The 25,218-nt window shown below is 44.5% G+C and overlaps 1 protein-coding gene across 2 annotated transcripts in view; it reads left to right on the plus strand.

Annotated features, from left to right (window-relative positions):
- Window positions 1-726: 726 nt before the first annotated feature.
- LOC144690117 (cobalamin binding intrinsic factor-like) overlaps window positions 727-25,218 on the plus strand; it is a 51,401-nt gene continuing 26,909 nt past the window's right edge. The window contains exons 1-4 of one of the 2 annotated variants that reach the window (XM_078557594.1): window positions 727-914; window positions 3,894-4,227; window positions 15,040-15,145; window positions 24,080-24,274. In XM_078557594.1, the coding sequence (XP_078413720.1) occupies window positions 15,079-15,145; window positions 24,080-24,274 (262 nt within the window). In that variant the 5' untranslated portion in view covers window positions 727-914; window positions 3,894-4,227; window positions 15,040-15,078. The remainder of the gene's footprint in view (window positions 915-3,893; window positions 4,228-15,039; window positions 15,146-24,079; window positions 24,275-25,218) is intronic. The other variant, XM_078557593.1, reaches the window with a different exon arrangement.

The following is a 25,218-nucleotide window of genomic DNA, read 5'->3' on the forward strand; positions in this document are numbered from 1 at the left end:
TTGAATAAGAAATTGACTGAGTGACAGGAAACAGAGTAGTTGATAAATGGTTGTTTTACAATTGGAGGAAAGTTTGTAGTGGAGTTCCCCAGGGGTCAGTGTTGGGACCCTTGCTCTTCCTGATATATATCAATGACCTAGACTGTGGTGTACAGGGCAGGATTTCAAAATCTGCAGATGATACGAAGACTGGAAATGTTGTCAACTGTGATGGGAATAGTCTTGAACTTCAAAAGGACATAGGCATATTGGTGGATTAGGCTGACAAGTGGCAGATGAAGTTCAATGCAGAGAAGTGTGAGGTGATTTGTTTTGGCAGGAAGGATATGGTGATACACTATAAAGTAAAAGGAGAGCCTCTAAAGGAGGTGCAGGAACAGAGGGACCTTGGTGTATATGTACATAGGTCATTGAAAATGGCAGGGCATGTTGAGAAAGCAGTTAATAAAGCATTTAGTATCTTAGGCTTTATTATTACTTCCTAAAAGGGTGGTGGAGGCAGGTTCGATCGAGGTATTCAGAAGGGAATTGGATTGCTACCTGAAAAGAGAGAATGTGTAAGGTTACGGGGATAAGGCATGGAAGTGGGACCAGGTGGAATGCTCTTTCAGAGAGCTAGTGCAGACTTGATGGGTCAAATGGCCTTCTTCTGCACTGTAAAGATACTGTGAGAAATGTTTGAAGTTAATAATTCTCCAGCTGCTTTGTTTCGACACAATTCAGCAGGATACAGGATGAGCCCGAGGCAACCTTTGATTAAGGCAAAGGTATTAGCATATTTGGTTGCTGCCTGAGAAACTGGGAGTACTGGATTCCACAGTATATCAAATAACCTTATTCAAGCCTCTGAGTCACAACGAAGAAGTAGGTGCCAAGACAAGGAGCAGAGAAATCCTGTTCGATCCACTTCAACAGTAAGTTTCACAATTTGATAAAAATAAATGAATTGAGAGAGAAATAGATTCATGACAATTTGATTGCATCTGATGGTCTTATTGCCAAGCCAAGGAACCGAGAGAATTATGAGCGAACTCAAGGTCTTACAGTCGGCTGGTCGGGGTAAGGTCACAGATCATAACATTTGTCACGAAACAGACACAAGCAGAGACAAGGGGAAGGATAGAGGGAGGGATGGGGGGAGAGACAGGGGAAAAGGACAGAGACACAGAAGGGTGAGAAAGGGAGAGTGAGATAGAGGGGAGAGAGGGAATTGAAATGGGGAGAGAGAGGAAGAGATAGAGGGAGAGGTAGAGAGAAAGCAAGAGAGAGAAAGGGGAGAGATCAAGAGTGTCAAAGGGAGGAAGGGCAAGAGACTGGGGAGAGAGGGAGGGGAGAGACATAGACAGAGGGAGGGAGAGAGACAAGGGACAGGGAGGAAGAAACAGAAAACAGAGCAGAAGAGAGAGATCAGAGAGGGAAGGACAGTAGACTGAAGGAGAGAGATAGAAAGTGGGAGATACAGGATAGAAAGGGAAGACAGAGGGGGGAGAGAATAGAGAGGCAGAGGGGGGAGTAGAGGGACAGAGGGAGAAGTAGAGAGGCAGTGAGATTGAGAGGGACAGAGGGGTCAGAGAGGGCAACGGAGACAGCAGAAGAAACAGATGAGCACAGAGGGATGGAGTGAACAGGAGGGTGAAGGAAAGACAGAGGGAAAGGGAATGAGGGAGGGATAGAGAGATGGCTGGAGAGAAAGATAACATGATGGAGAAGTAGATAGAGAGAGAGAGAGAGAGAGAGAAAGAGACAAAAAGGAGAGAAAGAGAATACGTGGGTGAGAGGGTTGGATCGAGGGGGAGAGAGAGAGAGAGAGGGAGAGAGAGAGAGGGAGTGAGAGAGGGAGGCAAGAGAGAGAGATAGAGAGAAGACAAGGGCCTGAGGAAAAGAAAGAAAGCTAGAGCAAAAAAGATAGAGAAAAGAGACAGAAGGGAGAAAAGGAGAGAAGAAAACAAAGAGCAAGTAAGGGAAGGAGACAGAAAGAAAGGGAGTTGGAGAGAAAGGCGAGTGAAGGAGATTGAAGGGGGGAAAGAGGGAGAGATATAAAGAGTGGGGACAAGCGAGAGGAGGGAAATAGGGAGAAATGGGGGAAGGGGGAGAGAGAAAGAGTCAGGGTGAGACAGAGGAAAATGTGTGAAGGGAGAGACCAAGGGAAAGGGAGGGACAGAGGGAGACAAGATGAGACAGACAAAGAAAGAGACAGAGGAAGGGAGAGAGAAAGAAAAAGAGGGAACAAGAAAGAAAGATGAAGAGAGAGAAAGGAAGTGATTGAGAATTGGATAGGTAGATTAAATTAGAGTGAAATAATGTTCCCTGGCTGTTCCAGTTGGATACTTTCTACGGACACGCGCTATGAAAAGCTATAGCAGATCAGAGGCACAGGGATCATCAAGTCAGGAAACAGGAATAAGGGTCAACTGTAGGAGGACGGAAATAATACAAAAATAAGGCAGCATTTAATATTTCAGATCAAGTCTGGGAAAGAAACAACTAGGTATGGAAACATGCAATAAATCATAATGAATTCTAACATACACGAGCGAGCAGCAGACACTTGTGCGAAAAGTGTTGCATAGGTGCAGTGCACATAGGAGCAGGCTGAGCAGATCAAATGGCTATAACACAAAACAGGGGTAGGCTGGACTTTACACGATGCTGGGAAATGAGTCAAATGGAAACCACTTATTATACTGCACGCCTGACTAAAGGCAAAACTGAACAAGGTGTACAAATAATGGAAGGTCAATTGGGTATCACCTGTTTGACACTATCATCCAAAGACCAAAGAGCTTTCGAGCATCCCTCGATCACTCCTGATTTGTCCTCCTTGGACAAGCAGGTGAAAATTTCAATGCAGGATTATGTGGCAAATCAGTAGACCAATCCAGGGAAATGACGACGATTAGGAAAAGGAGAGGGAGCAATAGCAATATAGGGCAGTGTCAGAGTCATGGAAGAGTTAGTGTCAAAAACGATGTCCAATCACAGAATATCCAGATAGGCAGAAGTTAATGAAAAAGTGTCTGGATAAGGAGTGATCTGACTAGATACTGACAGTCTGAGTCTGCAATGAGTTGAATTTTAACTTTGGTGATTATGTAGAATGAAATGTACACCACAGAAGAAGACCATGTAACCCATCATGCCTGTGCTGACTCTCTAGTAGAGCTATCTAACTAGACCCACCTCTTGTTCCTGCCACAAACTCGAATATTTTTTTCCTTGAGTATTTATCAAATTCCCTTTTGAAAGGTACCATGGGCGACAACAACTCTCTGAGTAAAAAATATTTCCTCGCGCCTTTGATTCTTTTTCTAATCACCTTAAATTTGTCCTCTGCTTACCAACCCTCTGCCACTAGAAACAGTTGGCCATATTTGCTATATCAAAACTGTTTATGATTTTGAGCACAGTACTTTCCAAACTGGTTGTGGGGTGGGGGGGCGCTGGAAGTGGGGGATTTTATGGTGGCCCCAGTTGCGGGTAACGTGACTTAATTAGGCAGGATGGGAAATTTCTGAAGCCCTCACTCCTGCACATGTCTCAAGCTACACATTGATCTTCTCTAACTTCCCATTTCTAATCTGGCTAGCGCATGGCACTTGGAATAATCCAGGGATTACTCCCTTTGAGATTCTTTAACTCCCTCCCTGGCTCCTTATAGTTTAGGACCTCAATACCTGCCCTCTGTATGCTGTTGGTACCAACCTGCACCACAACTTCTGACTCACTCCCTTCCCCCTGCAGAATAGTGCTCACCCTCTCCATGATGTCCTTTATTTTAGCACCAGGGAGGTAACACACCATGTCAGTGCCTGACAGCAGTGCTTGTCTGTCCTCCAGACTATACAATTTCCTATGACAACAGCATTTCTATTCTTTTGTTTCCTCCTGTGCAGCCCCTTGCTCATCATTGCCATGGTCTTGATTGCACTCCTTCAGGGTATCGTTACTCCCTGCAGTGTACAATACTGGGTACTGGTTTGAGAGTGGCACACACGCTGAAAATTCCTGTACTTCATGCCTCTTCCTACATCTCCTGGGTGACCACTCACCTGCTATCTTGAACTCTCACTCCCTAAGGGGTGGCCAACTCTTGGAATGTACAATCCAGGAAACTCTCATCCTTTCCTGATGCTCCACAGAGACTCCAGATCCCCCTCAAACTCAGAAACCCTGAGCTCGAGCTGACGAAGCTGGAAATACTTCCTATCACGAGTTTCCCCAAGACAGGTGAAGTGTCCTGAAGTTCCTGCACGGCACAGGAATTGCAAGCAACAGGTCTCAAAGTGTGGAAAAAAGCCCTCTATTCCATCTTTAACAATTTAGTCAGTATTCTGTTTAAACTGTTATTTTTTATTAATGCCTCTAGACCTGCTCTGCGCTTATACTTTTATTCATTCACTTACTATAATACTAACGCTGAATGAAATTTTTAATTTCCTAATTTGAACAAATTAATGCCCTAGTTTAGAGAGAGAAAAGAGAAAAATATGCACCAATTAATCGCTTACTTTCTTCCCTGTGACGTCACACTTTCACTTTCTTCAGAATGTGTCAATCAGCTCCGAATCCATGCACCTTCCCACCTCCCTCTTTTATACTAGCACCCTCTCCTCGCGAGGTTTACTTTTCTGAAAATAGGTTGTGTTCAACTAAAAGGAGATTCTGCAATGTTTAATTTCAACTTCATGATGTATGTTCATGCTTTTTTATGGGATGAAACTGTTGAATTTGAGAAAGATTAGAGCTGCCTTCAGAAATGGGAGCTGGGCTTGTGTGACTATTAATTATATTGGTTTAGATTTTACGCAAAGTAGGTTTGTATAAGTCAACATCCTCTTTCGAGGGTCTTACTCCCATACTGGTTAATCATACTGTGTCACCACAGAAAGATGATGTTTTGTCTCAAGAAGAGACAGAGCAGTCATGAAGCTTGATTAGTCAGTTGAACTGCTTGGGCTAGTTTTGGTGTGTTGGTGTTAAGCACTACAATGAAACACCTTAAAGTAGAAAATATTTTAAGTGCAAATTAAATATTAAAAATATTAAGCCTGGATAAATGAGCATGTAATTTCCCATCCTTAGAGGGTCCAAAGAACATGAAGCTAGTCAATTTTAGTGATGCTTCACTTGTTTCATACTATTTCTGATAGGTGAGAATGCAAAATGTTGTCCTTTAGCTTGGGAAGCTAAGAAAATTTAAAAAAAGGCTTGTTAAAAGCTAAAAAGCTGCTGAAAAACTGGCTCATGGAGTTAATTGATATGGGATTCTATGGGCTGGATTTTCATGTCCCAATAATGTCGGGAATGGGTATGAGAATCGGCAAAATTGAGGCCACAGGAATGGAAATCTGAATTTCCCCCACAAAAAACGAGCCCCACACAAATTTCCCATAGGCAGGAAGAGATTCAAGTTAAGATTGGTTTGTGAGCCTGCATGCATGGCCTATAATGTCGGGGTCACCATTGACAGGCCGAGAGGAAATTTGCACTGTATTATTTTCATTGGATTGGGCTGGTTATGGAAACCTTTGGAAACCCGTCAGGTAAGAGAGTTTGTGAACCTTGGTGGAAGCCTGTGAGGAGTCAGGAACATTCTGAAATGTAAGTGTTAAATGTTTTGACAACTTTTTATTAGAACCTGTCTTATAATTTAGATATGTTTTAACAGCAATGATTGACCATAGGGCTCTGCCCTGCAAAGGTAAATTGACCATTACATTGATCAACATTGTATAAGTGTTGAGATGCATTAGAGTACTTTTCTGTTTAAGTACATCCAAAACTGAAGAAAGCAGTGCCTGGGAACCTCCTGTCATGCTCTCAACAGTGATTTTAAATGTCCAGAGTGCTTTAACTTAGAGAAAAATTGGCCTGTTGCTTAAACAGCATGTCCAAAAGGGCATTGGGAACCCAGATCTGGAAGTCCTGCCCAATTTCCATCAGATCCTATTTTCGCTGGTAGGGGAATGGGGCAGGATGTGACTCACACATGCAGGAAACCTGAACTCAGCAGGGCCATTTGAACTCAGTGCTGAGTTCAAACATGCCCCCATTTTTGATGCAGCAAGGGCCTTATCCTGCAGAGTGTGAGTTACAACTCTTAAAGTAGACATAAATGTTCATATAGGGCAGATAAGGCCTGTGGAACTGTCAAGCTGTTAAATAGCCAGCCCTTTAAAAATTGAAATAAAGCCTGCCTGAGTCAGTGAGTTGAAAAAAAGTCTGCTTGCAATTTCAATAGTTGGTTGTTGACATAACCCGAAGTGCTATCATTATTGTATCATTACTTGATTGCTTCCATAACCTATCATTATCACAGCTGGTGGTTGTAAGTTCACAGTTTGATTGGCAGCTGCAAGTGGTTATTAAAGGATTATATGTTTTTGATGTGGGGTTATGAATACAAGTATTTGTTTTTATAATGTATTAAGGGGACTTAAATGTCTTAAAAGGGTTTTCATGAGTGGGGGTGTTTCTTTTTAGATAGTGAAGCCTGTAATAGATATTTAGAACTTTATTTTATTTCATCTCAGCATGGCTCCTGAAGTCTGCCTATGGTGGATATTGGATGAATTGGCATGGAGTTTGTTAGAGCAAAGGGTAGTGGGTGGGGTGCATGCATTGGCACTAAGTTGGCATAGGGGCTATAATGGGCCATAGGGGTGGGTGGAGTTCATAAGTTGGTGTTAGGTTGGCATAGGGGGTATAAGGGGTCATGGGTGTGGGTGCAGGGGCATGGGCTGGCAAGTATGGGCTTGCGGAGTGGGTGATCGGGTGAAGGGTGATGCCTAGAGCGCCTAATGTATAAGAAAACAACTGGGTCAATTTTCCAGGGTTCCAAAGCAGGCCTTTTAACCAGCCTGCCTTGGCACACGGCAATCCCTGTGGTTACCTTTGATCTGAGTCTAGGGTTGGCAGGCCCGACTCTTTCCTGCACATACCCTGCCCTGCAACAAAGATCCCACCATTTGGGACACTTTTCCCGAGGCAGGTGCAGTGAGCCAGGAGATTTCCCTACTCTGTGTACCTGCCTCAGGAACAAAAATCCAAGCTGTGGTTTTGAATAGACATTTGTTTGTTTTCACAACTTAATGACCACTTTATGGGATTTAACTTTTTTTCAATGAGACTGGATTTTTTTTGTGCAGTATGAGTGGCTGTGTGTTTGATTGACAGTTTTATTTTATTTATTCATGGGATGTAGGCATCACTACATAGGCCAGCATTTATTGCCCATCCCTAATTGCCCTTGGGCAGTTGGTGGTGAGCTGCCTTCTTGAAACAGTGCAGTCCCTGTGGTATAGGTACAACCACAGTGCTATTAGGAAGGGAGTTCCAGGATTTTGACCCAGCAACAATGAAGGAATGGCGATATAGTTCCAAGTCCGGATGGTGTGTGACTTCGAGGGGAACTTGCAGGTGATGGTATTCCCATGTGTTTGCTGCCCTTGCCTTTCTAGGTGGTAGAGGTTGCGGGTTTGGAAAGTGCTGTTGAAGGAACCTTTGTGATATGTGTATATTATGCATGGTACACACTGCTGCCGCTGTGCATCAGTGGTGGAGGGAATGATTGTTTGTGGATGGGCTGCCAATCAAGTGGGCTGCTTTGTCCTGGATGGTGTCGATCTTCTTGAGTGTTGTGGAAGCTGCACTCATCCAGGCTAGTGGAGGGTATTCAATCGTGCTCCTGACTTGTGCTTTGCAGATGGTGAACAGGCTTTGGGGAGTCAGGAGGTGAGTTACTTGCAGCAGAATTCCCAGCCTCTGACCTGCTCTTGTAGCCACACTATTTATGTGGCTAGTCCAGTTCAGTTTCTGGCCAATAGTAACCCCAGGATGTTGATAGTTATTAAATTGTTGGTAGTTGTTTTTCATGTCCATTTTGAAGGCTTCCCATTGAAATTATATGGCTCTTGTGGTCTGTACATCGTGGATACTGGGTGAGTGGCTATGGGGGATAGATGGGAGGCATGGAGGAGGCATGCATGGTATGAGGGGCCATGGAAGGAGCATGGTGTGTAGGTATGTGTGTGAGGGAGGAAGGTAAGGGGGACATAAGAACAATGTGGAGAGCTGGGCCGATGTTCCTGTGAAAAGAGGCGGGCCTTCTAATTAGCCCGCCCCAGCACCCACACTCCTCCAAAGCTATCTTGAGTCTGCCTAGGGTGATGGCAGACCTAAACCTTGCCCACCCATGTCTCTAGGAGACGGAAACGTGACAGAAATTGGAGAGGGTGACGGGTTTGGGTTAGTGAAGTTGGGAATTGCCCTGGTTTGCATTTTCCAAACCTGAGATTAAAATCCAGCCCTATATAATAAATATTTTAAATGAGATTCTGTACAATGGGAACCTTGCAAGTCATTTACTCATTGAATGTTATGTTGATTATCTTTCATCATACATCAATAATGTACACTCTATGAAAAGCACGAGTGAGAAATGGTTACGGGTTGACCTGGCAGGCTTGAAACAAATGTTGTAAAATTCAATGGGTGGAAGCAAATCATCAACTGTTTGGTTTATAAAAAGTAATGTAGCTATGAAGAAATTATTAGGGCTCATAGAAGAGGGACATCTTGCAATGTAATGTTTGGTACAGAATATGGAGGTGTTTGATTTAATTTGTTTTGAAAATTTGCTTGCCTATATAAACTCGAATTTTCATTTAAGGCAAGAGAAGGGAACCTGTTAATTGTATATTCATTATGTTTAGTTGTAGGCAGGTGGTGGACATTAACCGCAGATTGAAACTTTGGGCCTCGGGAACCTGCTGCATTGCACATTTTTCACCCGGCCTAAGTCGGAAGGTTGGGTGAGAAATGTGCGATTGCATTCAAGTGTAAGCAAAAAGGAACCGAGTGGCAATCTGACTTTGATTACCACTCCTCAGAAGTTCTGGCCCACTATTTCCTCTGGTGCATGCATCAAGAACTAGGAGACATAACCTTAAAACTAGAGCTAGGCCATTCAAGATTGAAATCAGAAAGCATCTTCTCACTTTAAAGGGTAATAGACATCCTGAACTCTCACCAATATGCTGTGGAAGATGGGACATTTGGTGCCTTCAAACTATTGAACACTATTTGTTTGGCTAAGATATCATGGAGCTAACGCAGATATAGAGAGTTAGATTGCAGATCAGCCATGATGTAATAAATGATGATCGTTGTGTGAAAAAGTTTTTTCTCACGTCACACTTGCTTCTTTTGCAAATCACTTTAAATCTGTGCCCTCTTATTTTTGATCTTTTTACGAGTGGGAACAGCTTCTCCCTATCGACACTGTCCAGCCCCCTCATGCTTTTGAACATCTCTATCAAATCTCCTCTCAGCCTTCTTCTCTCCAAGGAGGACAGACCCAACCTCTCCAATCTATCCTCATAGCTGAAGTTTCTCATCCCTGGAACCATTCTAGTAAACCTCTTCTACACTCTCTCTAATGTGTTCATATCCTTCCTATAATGTGGTGCCCAGAACTGTACACAATATTCCAGCTGAGATCTAACGAGTGTCTTATATAAATTCACATAACCTCCCTGCTCTTGTACTCTATGCCCCTATTAATAAAGCCCAGGATACTATATGCTTTATTAACTGCTCTCTTCACCTGTCCTGCCACCTTCAATGATCTATGCACATATACGCCCAAGCCTTTCTGCTCCTGCACCCCCTTCAAAATTTCACCCCTTATTTTACGTTGTCTGTCCATGTTCTTCCTACCAAAATGTACCACCTCACACTTCTCCAGATTGAACTTCATCTGCCACCTATCTGCCCACTCCACCAACCTGTCTATGTCCTCTTGAAATACCACACTGTCCTCCTCACAGTTCACAACATTCCCAAGCTTTGCATCATCTGGAAACATTGAAACTGTCCCCTACACACCAAGATCCAGATCATTAATATATATCAGGAAAAGCAAGTGTACAAATACCAACCCTTGGGGAACTCCACTACAAACCTTCCTCCAGCCTGAAAAATATCGATTGACCATTACTCACTGCTTCCTATTTTTCAGCCAATTTTGTATCCGCATTGCTACTGTCTTATTTATTCCATGAGCAATAACTTTTCTCACAAGTCTGTTGTGTGACACTGTGTCAAATACCTTTTCAAACTCCATGTACGCCACATCAGCAGCATTACCCTCATCGACCTTTTCTGTTACCTCTTCAAAAAACTCTGGCAAGTTAGTCAAACACGATTTCCCCTTTAGAAATCTATGCTGGCTCTTCCTTGTCAACCTCCATGTGACTACTAATTCCATCCTGAATAATTGTGTCTAGAATCTTCCCCACCACTGAAGTTAAAGTGATTGGTCTGTAATTGCTGGGCTTATCCTTACAACCTTTTTTAAACAACGACGTAGTGTTTACAATTCTCCAGTCCTCTGGCACCACCCCTGAGTCTAGGGAAGATTGAAACATTGTGGTCAGTGCCCTGCAATTTCTACGCTTACTTCCTTCAATATCCTTGGATGCATCTCATCCGTTCCTGGTGCCTTGTCAAATTTAAGTCTATTCAACACTTCCTCCTTATCAATTTTGAACCCTTCTGGTGACAGAGTTTCCTCATCTGTCACCATGGCTTGGGTAGCATCTACCTCCTTGGTAAGGACAGATGCAAAGTATTCATTTAATACCTCAGCCATGGCCCCTTCATCCCTTTTAGGTCCCTAATCAGCCCTACTCCTCCTTTTACCACCATTTTACTCTTTATATGCCTATAGGAGACTTTGGGATTCCCCTTTGTGTTGGCTGCCAGTCTTTTCTCATAATCCCTCTTCGCTTCTCTAATATGCTTTTTCACCTCCCCTCTGAACCTTCTGTATTCCTCTTGGTTCTCAATTGTATTTTCTACCTGACACCTGTCATAAATGCACTTTTTCTTCTTTATCTTAATTTTAATCTCCTTTTTCATTCAGGAGCTCTGGATTTGTTTGCCCTACCTTTCCCTTTTGATAGGATATACCTCGACTGTGCCAGAACCAATTATTTTCTGAAGGTAGCCCATTGTTCATCCACAGTCTTTCCTGCCAATCTTTTGTTCCAGTCTATCTGACCCAGCTCTGTTCTTGCCCCATCGAAGTCGGCTCTTGTCCAGTTCATTATTTTTATTCTGGATTGCCTATCATCCTTTTCTATCATCATCCTAAAACTACAATACAATGATTACTGTCTCCTTAATGTTCTCCCACTGATACTTGATTAACTCAGCCCATCTCATTTCCAAGAACCAGTTCCAACAGCACGTCTTTTCTTATGGTTTAGACACATACTGCTGTAGAAAGTTCTCCTGAGCACAATCTAGGAACTTTTGCCCCTCTGCACCCTTTACACTACCACTGTCCCAGTCTACATTCGGGTAATTAAAGTCCCCATTATAACTACTCTATAATGCTGCATCTCCCTGTAATTTCCCTGCATATTTGTTTTTCTCCATCCTTCTCACTATTTGGTGGTCTATAGACTACATCGAGCAATGTTATTACACCCTTTTTGTTCCTTAGCTCTAGCCAAATTGCTTCTGTCCTTGAACCCTCAGGGACATCCTCTTTCTCCAGCACTGCAATGCCCTCCTTAACCAATACCGCCACCCATCCTCCTTTCCTATCTCTTCTGAACTCCTTGTACCCAGGAATATTTAACACCCAGTTCTGCCCTTCCTTGAGCCAGGTCTCTGTTATCGCCACAACATTATATTTCCACATGGCAATCTGCACCTATAACTCCCCAAACTTATTTACTATACTCCATGCATTCACATACATGCACAGTGACCCTGATATAGATTTTGTTACTTTCTCCCCTACCCCGACTTTACCTATTAACTTACTATTTCTTTACTAGTGCTATCTGTCCCTCAGTATTTTGTGCACCCTGGTATGCCTCTCTAATATTTTTTCTTGGTTCCCACACCCCTGCCGAGTTAGTTTAAAACCCTCCCAACAGCACTAGCTAAAACGCCCCGCAAGGAACTCAGTCTCAGCTCTATTAAGGTACAACCCGTCCGGCTTGTACAGGTGCCATCTCCCCCAGAGCCAGTCCCAGTGTCCCAGGAATTGAAAGCCATCCCTCCTGCACCATCTTTCCAGCCATGCATTCACCTGTCTTATCTTCCTATTTCTGCACTCACTGGCACGTGGCACTGGGAGCGATCCGGAGATTACATACTTAGAGGTCCTGCTTGCTAATTTTCTACCTAGCTCCCTAAATTCTGATTGCAGGACCACATCCCCCTTCCTACCTAAGTCATTGTTACCAACATGGACCACGACCACTGGCTGATCACCCTTCCCCAGAAGAATGTCCTGTAGCCGCTCTGTAACATCCTTGACCCTGGCACTAGAGAGGCAACATACCATCCTGGAGTCATGTCTATGGCCATAGAAACATCTGTCTGTTTCCCTAACCAATGAATCCCCTATCATTATTGCTCTTCCTTTCTTCTTCCTCCCCTCCTGTACAGCCGAGCCACTCGTGGTGCCACAAACATGGCTCTGACTGCACTCCTCTGAGGAACCAGCACCCTCACCAGCTTCCAAAACGGAAAAGCAATTTGTGAGTGGGACCCCAGGGGACTCCTGCACTACCTGCCTACTTCTCTTGGGCTGCCTGGTGGCCACCCATTCCCTCTCTGTCTCTAGGCCCTGAAGCTGCGATGTGACCACCTCTCTGAATGTGCTATCCACATAGTTCTCAGCCTCACGGATGCACCACAGTGACTCCAGCCGCTGCTCGAGCTCTGAAACTTGGAGCTCAAGTTTCTGCAGCTGGCAGCACTTCCTGCACATGTGGTCGTCCAGGACACCGGCAGCATCCATGACTTCGCACATATTACAGGACATGCATTCCATTTGACTGAGCTGCCTTGCTATGTCTTAACTCTACTCCCTTTACGTTAACTTTATTCTACTTTGGAATGGTTTATATTACTTTATTATATGGGCCCTAAATTTCCCTTTTTCCTGGCACTTCACAGTTAAATCCAAATATAGGAACTTTAAAAATATTACACTTTCCTAATTTACTCATCAGTTCCGACTTACCAAGGCCGCCACCCTTCTTTCTGAGCAAAGGTAGAAAAAGAAAGGAGCACCTCCTCCCTCAGTCACCAAACTGCAACTGAAGTTCTCTACTGCAGCCAAAAACAGCACTCCAGTTTAGATAAAGTCAGTACTATAAGATATCCTAGCCTCTGAAAAGCAGCCAGTTATCTAATTATCTAGTTGCTGCTGCAAGCAGAGCCTGTATGAGCACTGTTTTAAGGCTGTGTTCTCTGATTACAATCCACAGAGTAACTTAATTCATTTATTGAATTACCCTTAGTACATAACCCTGAGAATTGCCATTTTCAATGTTATCATATGAATGCACTGCACATTTTTATGAACTTATTGTCTTCTATTTTAATGCAGTTTATATTAAATGAATGAATCTGTATTTAAAATAACAGGCAAAGCTTTGTCCTCTGAACCCCTCAAATATTTGTACATACAGAACTACTTTAAAGTGAGAAAGGACCATTTGGGAGTTGAACATGTTGATTAGGTGCATCCTGGCTAAACAAACACCATGAAACATGTACACCATGAATAGGAACTAAAACTCCTGGGGGTGGTTTTTCCTGGAGCTGGAATGGGGGTGCAGGGAGATGGTGATTAATTAATGGCTATTTAAGGCTAATTGAAGGACCCTATTTGGGATTTTCTCATCAGCCTCCAGGTTCCCAGAGGCAGTGGGTTTAACCACCTGAAGGCAGCCTCCCAACATCAGACTGGGCCTCTGGGCAGAGTTTAGAGGCCTCTGCTTGCCTGGTTGGAACTGCAGCTAGGCCACTCTGTGGAGGGGCTCTCATTTCCATACAGTGTTGACCAGGCTGCAAAGGCCATTTTTAACTTAAACTTTGCAAAAGTCGAAGAGGGCGTGCCTCCATTTTGAAGTGCCCTCTACTTTATGCTTTTCATGGCATCCTTGTGCTGCTTTCAAGCTGTAAGGCCTCTGATTTGTCCTCCAGCTTCAAAAGCCTACCTGCCATCCTTAATTAGATAGCTAGTGAGCCTGCCCTCTGGCCATTAATCGCACGCTCTGGGGAAAATCACAATGACTGACTATTTCCCATAGTCTGAGCTTCCAACCTCCATTTGACCTGACAGTGAGCTTCAGAAGCCTGCAAGGAAAATCCTGCCCCTGAAACCTTTCTATCCACAGCCCTTCACCATTCTCTTCAGCCCTCCTGATAGATTCAGCCCACAATTCACGACCCACTCTGGTACCCAACCCTCAGTCTCATCCTCCTTCCTCTCTGCTCCTTGGCTGCAGCCTGGTGTTGTAGGCCTTCCTGCCTGATACAACTTTTCCATCTGATTGGCTGCCAGATAGGAAACAGTCTAAAATTATCAACAAGGCCCTGTCATTAAATTCGGTGGGATCTCCCCCAGCCTCCACTCCCCCCATTCCTCCTTGTCTCTCTGATCAGGGCCCGTGAATTTAAATCTGACAATGGCAATTTGAGATTTGAATCAGTTTAAAAATACAAAGCTGATAACAGCAAAAGTGACTACAAAGTTGTCCGATTGTCATAAAAATCTAACTGGTTCAGTAAAGTTCTCCAGGGAAATGAACCTGTTATCCACACCCGACCTGTCTGAAACTCCAGTTCCAAACCTGAAAAAGCTTAGCCTGCCACTCATTTCTATAAAAACTGCTTCCCAATGGTTCAAGATGAAGGTCCACCACCAATTAGTGATGGGCAATAAATGCCAACATTGCCAGCAATGCCCACTCACTGAGAATGAAAAAGATAGAAGGCAACATAAGGCATTTTGTGCCATTACTCAAAGTTCAATTTATCCCCATTGGGGATAATTAGAATACAGACTGAGTACAATCCAGTTTCCAACACTCAGCTGCCTATACACAACAAATAGACTGGGCATATACAGGGCAGCACCGATTAAATCTGAAAATTGGTTTGTCAATGACTTCATTCTAAAGGAGGATGTTTTAAATTTACTGTCACTTTATTTCTGTTCAGCAACATACAGGTTACGGAACAAAGAGCTTCTATTTGACAATGTCTATTTGTAGAGTTATTGTCTTCCAATTTCTCATTACCTTTGGACATTCCACTGAAGAATGCCGTAAGTAATTGAATTCCTGTGCATTCCATTGGATCTGTCTTTATTAATTTATGTGAGAGTTGCTGCTTCTCCCTTTCTTGTACAAGATGCAAAATGTAAACATGGAAAGCTTGTATTCCAGTTTGTGATCCTTCTTTCACCTCTGCTCAGACCCCTCTCTGCCCTGGTGTTTTTTCATTATACTGTTATATTGATGAGGAGAGTAATATTGGAAGTATTGTGTAAAACTGGCATTCCCACCCAATCCCAGGGATCCTACCCAGCAATTTTAGATAAAACTACCCTAGTAATCAACTCTACCGGCAGTTCGATCTACAAGTTTGTCCCATTGTGATGTATGGATATATGGACAGTCAGTGGAACAGAGATTGTGCAAGTTCCCAAGTGACCCTTGCAAGGGGTAATAAGTGCTAAACAAAACATTGTAAATGATCAATAAACCACATGTAATAACTGCTAATTGTATTAGCTGTTAACTGCTAAATGTGATTTTCATTTGTCTATTGAAGCTAGAAGGGTCACTGTATAGGAACACAGCACCCTAGCTCATTCTCTCCATCTTTGTAGTAGTGATGTATTTACTATTGGCTTCAGGGTTGGGAGTTGATGGTTAAAGTGTTGGGGGAGGTAGGTACTCACTGGAATGGTACTGAGGCTAAAAGGGTTAAATAATGAGGATAAGTTGGACAGACTAGGTATAAATTATAGATTGTATTGGATTTGATAGGCAAGGTGAAATCAATTTTCTCTAGTGGGGAGTTCAGAACAAAGGAACGCGACCATAAAATTAGACCTAGGCCGTTCAAGGGTGATGTGACGAATCACTTTGTTTCACAAATGGTATTAGAAATTTGGAACTCTCTCCTCCAAAATGTTGTTGAGGCCAGACCAATTTAAAATTTAAAAATTGAAATGGACAGATTTTTGTTGGTCAAAGTCATTAAGTGTTATGGAACCAAGGTGGGTAGATGGAGTTAAGATACAGAGCAGCCATGAATGGTTAAACAATTTCAAAGGGCTGAATGGCCCTTTGTTCCTTTGTTCAGCATATTTTACTTTTCTGTCATCACAACTAAAATGATTTCAAGCCTTTTCTCTAATTTTGTCTTTTCAATGCCAGTTGTTTTATCTCTCTCTACCCTTTGTAAGCTACAAATCTGTCTGAATTATGATCAGTAAAGTAAAATAAGGAGTACATAGGAAATGGCCAAAGAAAGTCCTAACCAGTTTCACAGAACATTAGAATAGAAAAATAGCTTTTTTAAAAATAGTAATATTGGCCAAATGGCAGCAGCTTGAAGCTGAGGGGGTGAAATTCAGCTTGAGTAGGGATAAAAATCAGTTGGTATCTCACCTGTCATACATTATACGTCCTGTTTGATATTAAGGGCAGAATTTTCCCAGATTTGCACTAAGTATGGTAGCGGGTGGGTAAGATAGTGAGCTGCCTACTGACAGTGATGGTGGGTTTTCACGCCGTTTCGTCCCAAGCCCGCCTAATTATTTATGCACTCCTGGGAAGCACGCCATTTCCATGGCGGGTGGGCTCCTCATTCTCCTGCCCGCCATCACCCCACCGTTGCATCACACCGGGTGCCATGTTTAAAGGCCAGCCCCAAGCACAGCGCTCATTGCTTCCAGCTCACCACTGCTGCCCAGGAGACATGGCCCTCAAAGGCAAGAAGACTGCAGCCTAGATTTAATGACGAGTCCCTCGAGAGACTGCTGGATGCCGATGAGGCCCGTCGGGCCTGTACCCCTGCTCTGGCCGCAGGATGGGGAGCAACATGACCAATCTGGCTTGGGAGGTGGTGGCAGCGGTGGTCAGCGCCAACGCCCTTCAGAGGAGGACAACCATCCAGTGCCGCAAGAGGATGAACGATCTTCTCCGTTCTGCCAGGGTAGGTCACTCTTTTCATCACTCTCATCTCACACACTCACAAACCCAGCACACATCCACAGGGCCCTCACTGCCAGTTCGAGAGACATTGCCATTCACTTTCTCACTGTCATTGTCCTCATCCCATCCACTCACCACCTGCAGAGGTCAGGCACATTTATCATCTGGCCTGGCAGGCATCCTGTTTACACTTTCTCCATCTCTATCCATGCAGGACAAGCTGGCACACAACAGGGAGAGGTCACAGACCGGTGGCAGAATTCCCAAAATCAAGGTCCTCAAGGACTTTGAAAACAGAGCCATCCAGCTGGCCGGCGAGGATCTGGATCATTCCTGTGCTGACGGTGAGGTCGGTGCTGCTCTACCAAGTGAGGATTCAGCAGTGCAGCATCCATCAGACAACCATGCTGTGAGTGATGTGTCCCCTTTCACAGGCCACTGCCATGCACTAATTATCTCTCCTTGCTTTCGCAGGCACATCTGCCAAACAGCCGACAGAGTCCATGACCCAGGGCCTCCAATCAAGCCCCGAAGAAACCCCTGAAGAGGAAACTGGAGCCAACCTCCGTGAAGTCCCTTCACAGCGCTCACCCACACCCTTCACCAGCGCAGAGACACACACCTCAATAGGACTTAGCTTTAGGGTAGCCCCAGGATCACAATCTGGTGAGCACATCGCACTGTCTGATCCACAGCAGGCGGCAGCAGGGACTTCCCAGGTGTCCGGCACTCGGAGGACTGCTGGAGGCCAGAAATTTGCTGAGTCCAAATCAGATGACGAGCCTCTGGACTTGGTCATGTCACAGTTGCTGGAGCTGCAAAGGCAAGCTCGGGAACATCAGGACTGCACTCCGTCTGCCTTCAGTCTGGGGTGATAGTGTTGGCATTGCAACGCACCGAGATCAACACTGGTTGGATGGTGGCCGCCATGGAGGCCTTGGTCCAGGAGTTAACTCCTGCACTGCTGCGCGGGCTCAACTCCAACACTGACGCCATAGTTGGCCTCCAACAGTGTGTACATGAGAGGGGTGCCGGGCAGCTCAATCTCACTCCAGCTACCCTGGTCCTCAATGAGTCAGCCTGGAGCCCCCGGGCATCCATAGGAAGGAGAATCCACAGGTGCACACTTCAGGCCCATCCACCCAGGTGACTCTTAGAGTGCCTAGCCCATCCAACTCCCCTCTTCCTGTGACCTCAGCAGCTCTAGCTCCACAGGCCGAGGAAGGTGCCACTGCCATACAGCAGGGCCCCGAAAGCAGGCCGGGACCCTTCAAGTCTCAGCCTTCCAGAGGACACCCACCAAAGTTATCGCAGGCAGGGCGTCACAGTCAGCAGGCTGCCTCCACCTCCGCTGTGGTTGTCTGGGGAGCACCAACACTTAGCAGCAGGGTTAGGACGGTTAAGGAGAATTAGTTGCACAGCCTGGGCATGGGTGTTAATCATTTATACATACTGTTCACTACTGTCAATAAACTCCTAAGAATGTCACTCTGCCTGTGGCTCCTTCTTCTGATGAGCAGTGTTCTTGTCACTCAGATGTGAACCCTTTCTGCACAAGATAAAGGCAGGTGTCTCAGTCCAGGGCCTCTTCCCTGTGCTCTGTGCAGCCTTCAGACCAAAGTGATCATCTGGCCTCTCACTCCCTGGAGGCATTACTGGTGCCTGCACCTCGGCGGTGCTTGTCATTGCTGCTACAATGCAGTGGGCAAGCGCCACAGAGTTCTCTCATTTTCTCGGTGTGTTCTCAGCACCTTTAAGGAGGGGTTGTCCCCCATCTCTTCAGCGACCAGTGATGCTGTGCTCCAGCTCCTGAAGGGCTGAAGGCAGAAAAGCATCAGACGCTTCTAAAGTTTCATGGCTGCTCCTCTATGATATGACCCTGATTACAGAGCACAAGCGAGCTGATAGGCCAGACAGGAGTCAGACATTCCCAGAGGCTGTGTGAAGATTTATGGAGTGTCCTCACTGCATATCATCATCATCCTCCTGCAGTCGAACGACTATTAGGGCCTCCACCGCATCTCCATGACAGGAGCATTCTCACAGAGGGTATTCGCGCTGCCATAAGCCAGACTGGAGTCAAATGTTCACAAATGCGATGTGAGGAACTATGGGGTCACCTCACTGCATGTCATCATCCTCCTCCACAAATCTAGCAATTATGAGGGCCTTCCAAGTGCGCTTGCTTCATCCAGCCAGCGCAACGGCCTCATCCCCGTCATCGTCGCCTCCGAGGACCTCCTCAGCCTCATCCCAGTTGGCATCATCCTCATCGGAGGAGATGTGCAACTCCAGCTTCTTCTCCTCAGCGAGCTTCTCTCCCTGTTGCAGCACAAGGTCGTAAAACATAGAAACATAGAAACCTGGAAACTAGGAGCAGGAGTAGGCCATTCGGCCCTTTGAGTCTGCTCCGTCATTCATTATGATCATGGCTGATCATCCAACTCAATAGCCTGCTCCCACTTTCTCCCCATACCCTTTGATCCCTTTCGCCCCAAGAGCTATATCTAACTCCTTCTTGAAAACATACAATGTTTTGGCCTCAACTACTTTCTGTGGTAGTGAATTCTACAGGCTCACCACTATCTGGGTGAAGAAATTTCTCCTCATCTCAGTCCTAAATGGTCTACCTCGTGTCTTCAGATTGTGACCCGTGGCTCTGGACTCCCCCACCATCGGGAACATCCTTCCTGCATCTGCCCTGTCTAACCCTGTTAGAATTTTATAGGTTTCTATAAGATCCCCCCTCATTCTTCTGAACTCCAGCGAATATAATCCTAACTGGCTCAATCTCTCCTCATATGTCAGTCCCGCCATCACAGGAATCAGTCTGGTAAACCTTCGCTGCACTCCCTCCATAGCAAGAACATCCTTCCTCAGATAAGGAGACCAAAACTGCACATAATATTCCAGGTGTGGTCTCACCAAGGCCCTGTATAATTGCAGCAAGACATCCCTGCTCCTGCACTCGAATCCTCTCGCTATGAAGGCCAGCATACCATTTGTCTTCTTTACTGCCTGTTGCACCTGCATTCTTACCTTCAGCGACTGGTGTACGAAGACACCCAGGTCTCGTTGCACATTCTCCATAGCCATTCAGATAGTAATCTGCCTTCCTGTTTTTGCTACCAAAATGGATAACCTCACATTTATCCACATTATGCTGCATCTGCCGTGCATTTGCCCACTCACTCAGTTTGTCCAAATCATACTGAAGCATCTCTGCATCCTCCTCACAGTTCACCCTCCCACCCAGCTTTGTGTCATCTGCAAATTTGGAGATGTTACATTTAATTCCCTCATCTAAATCATTAATATATATTGTGAATAGCTGGGGTTTCAGCACCAATCCCTGCAGTACCCCACTAGTCACTGCCTGCCATTTGGAAAAAGACCCATTTATTCCTACTCTTTGTTTCCCGTCTGCCAACCAGTTTTCTATCCATCTCAATACACTACCTCCAATCCCATGTGCTTTAATTTTACATGCTAATCTCTTATGTGAGACTTTGTCAAAAGCCTTCTGAAAGTCTAGATAAACCACATCCACTGGCTGTCCCTCATCAACTCTACTAGTTACATCCTCGAAAATTTCCAGTAGATTTGTCAAACATGATTTCCCTTTCGTAAATCCATGCTGACCCTGTCTGATTCTGCCACTGTTTTCCAAGTGCTCAGCTATTAGATCTTTTATAATGGACTCTAGAATTTTCCCCACTACCGACGTCAGGCTGACTGGTCTATAATTCCCTGTTTTCTCTCTACCTCCCTTTTTAAATAGTGGGGTTACATTAGCTACCCTCCAATCTGTAGGAACTGTTCCAGAGTCTATAGAATCTCGGAAGATGACCACCAATGCATCCACTATTTCTAGGGCCACTTCCTTAAGTCCTCTGGGATGTAGATTATCAGGCCCTGGGGATTTATCGGCCTTCAATCCCATCAATTTCCCCAACACCATTTCGCTACTAATACTGATTTATTTCAGTTCCTCCCTGTCACTAAACCCTGTGTTCCCCAACATTTCTGGTATGTTATTTGTGTCCTCCTTTGTGAAGACAGAACCAAAGTATGGATTTAGTTGGTCAGCCATTTCTTTGTTCCCCATTATAAATTCCCCTGTTTCTGACTGTAAGGGACCTACATTTGTCTTCACCAATCTTTTTCTCTTCACATACCTATAGAAACTTTTATAGTTAGTTTTTATGTTCCCCGCAAGTTTACTGTCGAACTCTATTTTCCCCTTCTTAATCAATCCCTTGGTCCTCCTTTGCTGAATTCTAAACTGCTCCCAATCTTCAGGTCTGCTGTTTTTTCTGGCCAATTTGTATGCCCCTTCCTTGGACCTAATATTATCTTTAATTTCCCTTGTAAGCTATGGTTTGCCCACCTTTCCTGTTTTACTTTTGTGCCAGACAGGAATAATTAACTGTTGCAGTTCACCCATGTGGCCTTTGAACATTTGCCATTGCCTATCCACCGTTGTCCCTTTAAGTAACGTTTCCCACTCCATCGCAGCCAACTCGTGCCTCATACCATCGTAGTTTCTTTTATTAAGATTCGGGACCCTAGTCTCAGAATCAACTACGTCACTGTCCAGCTTGATGAAGAATTCCATCATATTATGGTTGCTCATCCCCAAGGGGCCTCATCCAACTAGATTGCCAATTATTCCTTTCTCGTTACACAATACCCAGTCTAGGATGGCCTGTTCTCTAGTTGGTTCCTCAATGTATTGGTCCAGAAAACCATCCCATATACACTCCAGGAATTCCTCCTCTATGGTATTGTTACTAATTTGATTTGTCCAATCTATATGCAGATTAAAGTCACCCATAATTACAGATGTTCCTTTATTGCATGCTTCTCTAATTTCCTGTTTAATGCCATTCCCAACATCACCACTACAGTTTGGGGGTCTATATATAACATCCACTAACGTTTTTTGTCCCGTAGTGTTTCTCAGCTCTACCCGTACAGATTCCAAATCGTCGGAGCTAATATCTTTTCTCACTATTGCGTTAATTTCCTCTTCAACCAGCAATGCAACTCCAACGCCTTTTCCTTTTTGTCTGTCCTTCCTAAACACTGAATATCCCTGGATGTTCAGTTCCCATCCCTGGTAACCCTGCAGCCATGTCTCCATAATCCCGACTATATCATACCTGTTTATATCTATGTGCGCAGTTAATTCATCCACTTTATTGCGAATGCTCCTTGCGTTAAGGCACAAAGCCTTTAGGCTTCTCTTTTTAACATTACTTGTCCCGTTCCCACTATTTTTCACTGAGGCCCTGTTTGATTCTTGCCCTTGATTTCTCTATCACTTTTCTTATTCCGCTTTCTGTCTTTTGTTCTTGCCCTCGATTCCCCCTCCTCTGACTCCTTGCATAGGTTCCCATTCCCCTGCCATTTTAGTTTACACCCTCCCCAACCACTCTAGCAAATGTTCCCCCTAGGATATCAGTTCCGGTCCTGCCCAGGTGTAACCCGTTGTCCCACCTCCCCTAGAACCGGTCCCAATGTCACAGGAATCTGAAACCCTCCCCCCCACACCATCTCTTCAGCCACACATTCATCCGATATATCCTGCTATTTCTACTCTGACTGGCATGTGGCACTGGCAGTAACCCTGAGATCACTATCTTTGAGGTCCAGCTTTTCAACTTACTTCCTAACTCTCTATATAGGACCTCATCTCTTTTTTTACCTATGTCGTTTGTACCAATGGATGAGGTTTCATGTAGGTTTTTAAAAATTTAATAAAAGTTTGTTTAAAAGTGATGGACACGTCCTAACTCATGTGACATGAGGGGACATGTCAGGGAAATTTTACTTTTCTATATTTAACATTTTTGAATCTGGTGCCGATCTCCCTGAGTGAAAGGGGCACTTAGCGAAAGAGCGCACTCTTGGCTTAGGGAATCCCACCCCCCCGCCCACACAGGGAGTGCATCGCGTTTTCTGGCGGATGTCATGCTGGGCGGGCCTTAATTGGCCCGCCCGTGTCAAACGGCGGCGCCCCCCCCAATCGGCGCGCCTGCACGCACCCGCTCCTGAACTCCCCCCGCAATGGTGGGGGGGAAATTCTGCCCTTAATCATAGTAAGTGCTGAGAAGCTAGAGAGGTGAAGAAGGAACAGGCTTATCGGTGTCATAAATTCATGTCCAGGAAGTGGGTTTCTTTCTTTGGAAGTTATTGCAAGAAAGAAAGACCCTTCATGTATTGTGCCATAGGAATTCCAAAAATACTGTACAGCCAGTTAAGTAATTATCAAGTGTAGGTAAGTTTGGGTTACAAGATAGTGAACCCAGCAGACAATTAAGCAAGGTTCCACAAACAGTGATGTGATTGTAACCAGATAATTGTTTTTGTGATGTTGGTTGAAGAATAAGTATTGACCAGGACTCTTGGGAGATAGCCTGCTCTTCTTTGAATTACGCTATGGAATCTTTTGTGTCCACCTGAGAGGGTAGATAGAGTCTCAGTTTAACATGTCATCCAGGAGATGGCATCTCTAACAGTGTAGCAGTTCCTCAGTACTCCACTGGAGTGTCAGTGTAGATTTTGTGTTCAAGTCTATGGAGCTTGCACCCCTAAAAGGTTGCAGGTGTTAGTACAATTAGAGCTTCCTAGACTGGGACTGCTAGATTCTTGGTACGTAAGGATATCAAAGAATAAGGAGCTAAGGCAGATAAATTGAGTTGAGATTGAGAGCAGCCATGATATGATTGAAGGGTGGAGCAGGCCACAAGGGCTGAATGATCTATATTTGTTGCCATGTATCCAGATTATCTAGGGTGGTGAGTGAATGTCAGCATAGTCCACAACATAAATGGCTTCCACTGGCAGTTGGAAACATTCCTCTGGAGAACATCCTTTGAATGATATGCTGAAGAGCTGACTAGGCATGACTAGTCCATTAGGAGAGCTTGAATCTTTTGCCTAATGGCCTTTAACAATTAGTACAAATTCTTGTGATTGTTCACAGCTAAATAAAGTTACCATTAAGCATGTCTTATTATATTGGGCAGACTTTTATGAGACCGAAAGGCCTCTGGTCAATTCACTCCTCAGCACGTTGCTGCGGAGTGTGGAGGATGACCACTCCACCAACCCTGATCCTGCTGCCTTCCTCGCTCTGCGTCTGGCCAACCAACACAACTTGAAAGGGGAGAGGCGATTTCGACAGCGGCTGGCTGAAGCTGCCGTCAGAGAAGGAAAGAAAGGTAAATATTCGTCATTTACAAATACTCATTTGAAGACACTGGTGGGAATGAAATTGGATATGGGCAGGGGCACAAATCAGATCGAATTGCATTGACTGATTGTAATATGAGTTGCTCAATATTCAGCCCTATCAAAGCTAGTGGAACTGAATAGTGGGTGGGGCATATCACAGATGACTGATAACTTCCCGCCTGCTTTACCTCCATACCCAAGTAATTCCAGCCTTGAAAGCTCTAATTGGATTTGATGTCACTTACATGATCATGACGAGCATGTTGTTATTGAAGAATAAGTATTGACCCGTTTCTACCCACCCCCCCTTTTTTTTTCAATAATTTATATAGATTCTTCTTTCCCCACCTATTTCCATTATTTTTAAATCTAAAACTAAAACCTTGTTAGTCTTTTCCACCCCACCCCCACTACAGCTGTACTTTGAGTATCCTGTCTTCCATTCTTAATTAGCACTTTTCTTAGACAAATATCACCACCTTCAACACCTCTTTGATCCTTTTGTCTGTGACATCTTTTGATTATCTGCTCCTATCACTGCTTATCTCCACAATCACCACACCCTCAACTTCTCTCTCCCCCCCACCCCCCACCTTAAACCAGCTTATATTTCACCCCTCTCCTAACTATGCTTCAGTTCTGCCGAAGGGCCGTGAAGGCTCGAAACGTTAACTGATTTCTTCTCCAACGATGCTGCCAGACCTGCTGAGTTTTTCCAGGTAATTCTGTTTTTATGTTGTTATTGATAATTGATTAGTTGATTGATGGTGAATGGATGGATGATGGAAGAATAACAAAACAGAGACTATGAAAATCTTTACAATAACTCATATGAGGATAATAACTAAATAGGCTATTGCAAGTTGTAATAAAGATTACTGTTATAGATGTGGATGATATTCATGACTGTGCTTCTCCTTCTTTACCTCAA

The sequence above is a fragment of the Cetorhinus maximus genome, chromosome 14 (genome assembly GCF_964194155.1).
Source record: "Cetorhinus maximus chromosome 14, sCetMax3.hap1.1, whole genome shotgun sequence".
Taxonomy (NCBI): Eukaryota; Metazoa; Chordata; class Chondrichthyes; order Lamniformes; family Cetorhinidae; genus Cetorhinus; species Cetorhinus maximus.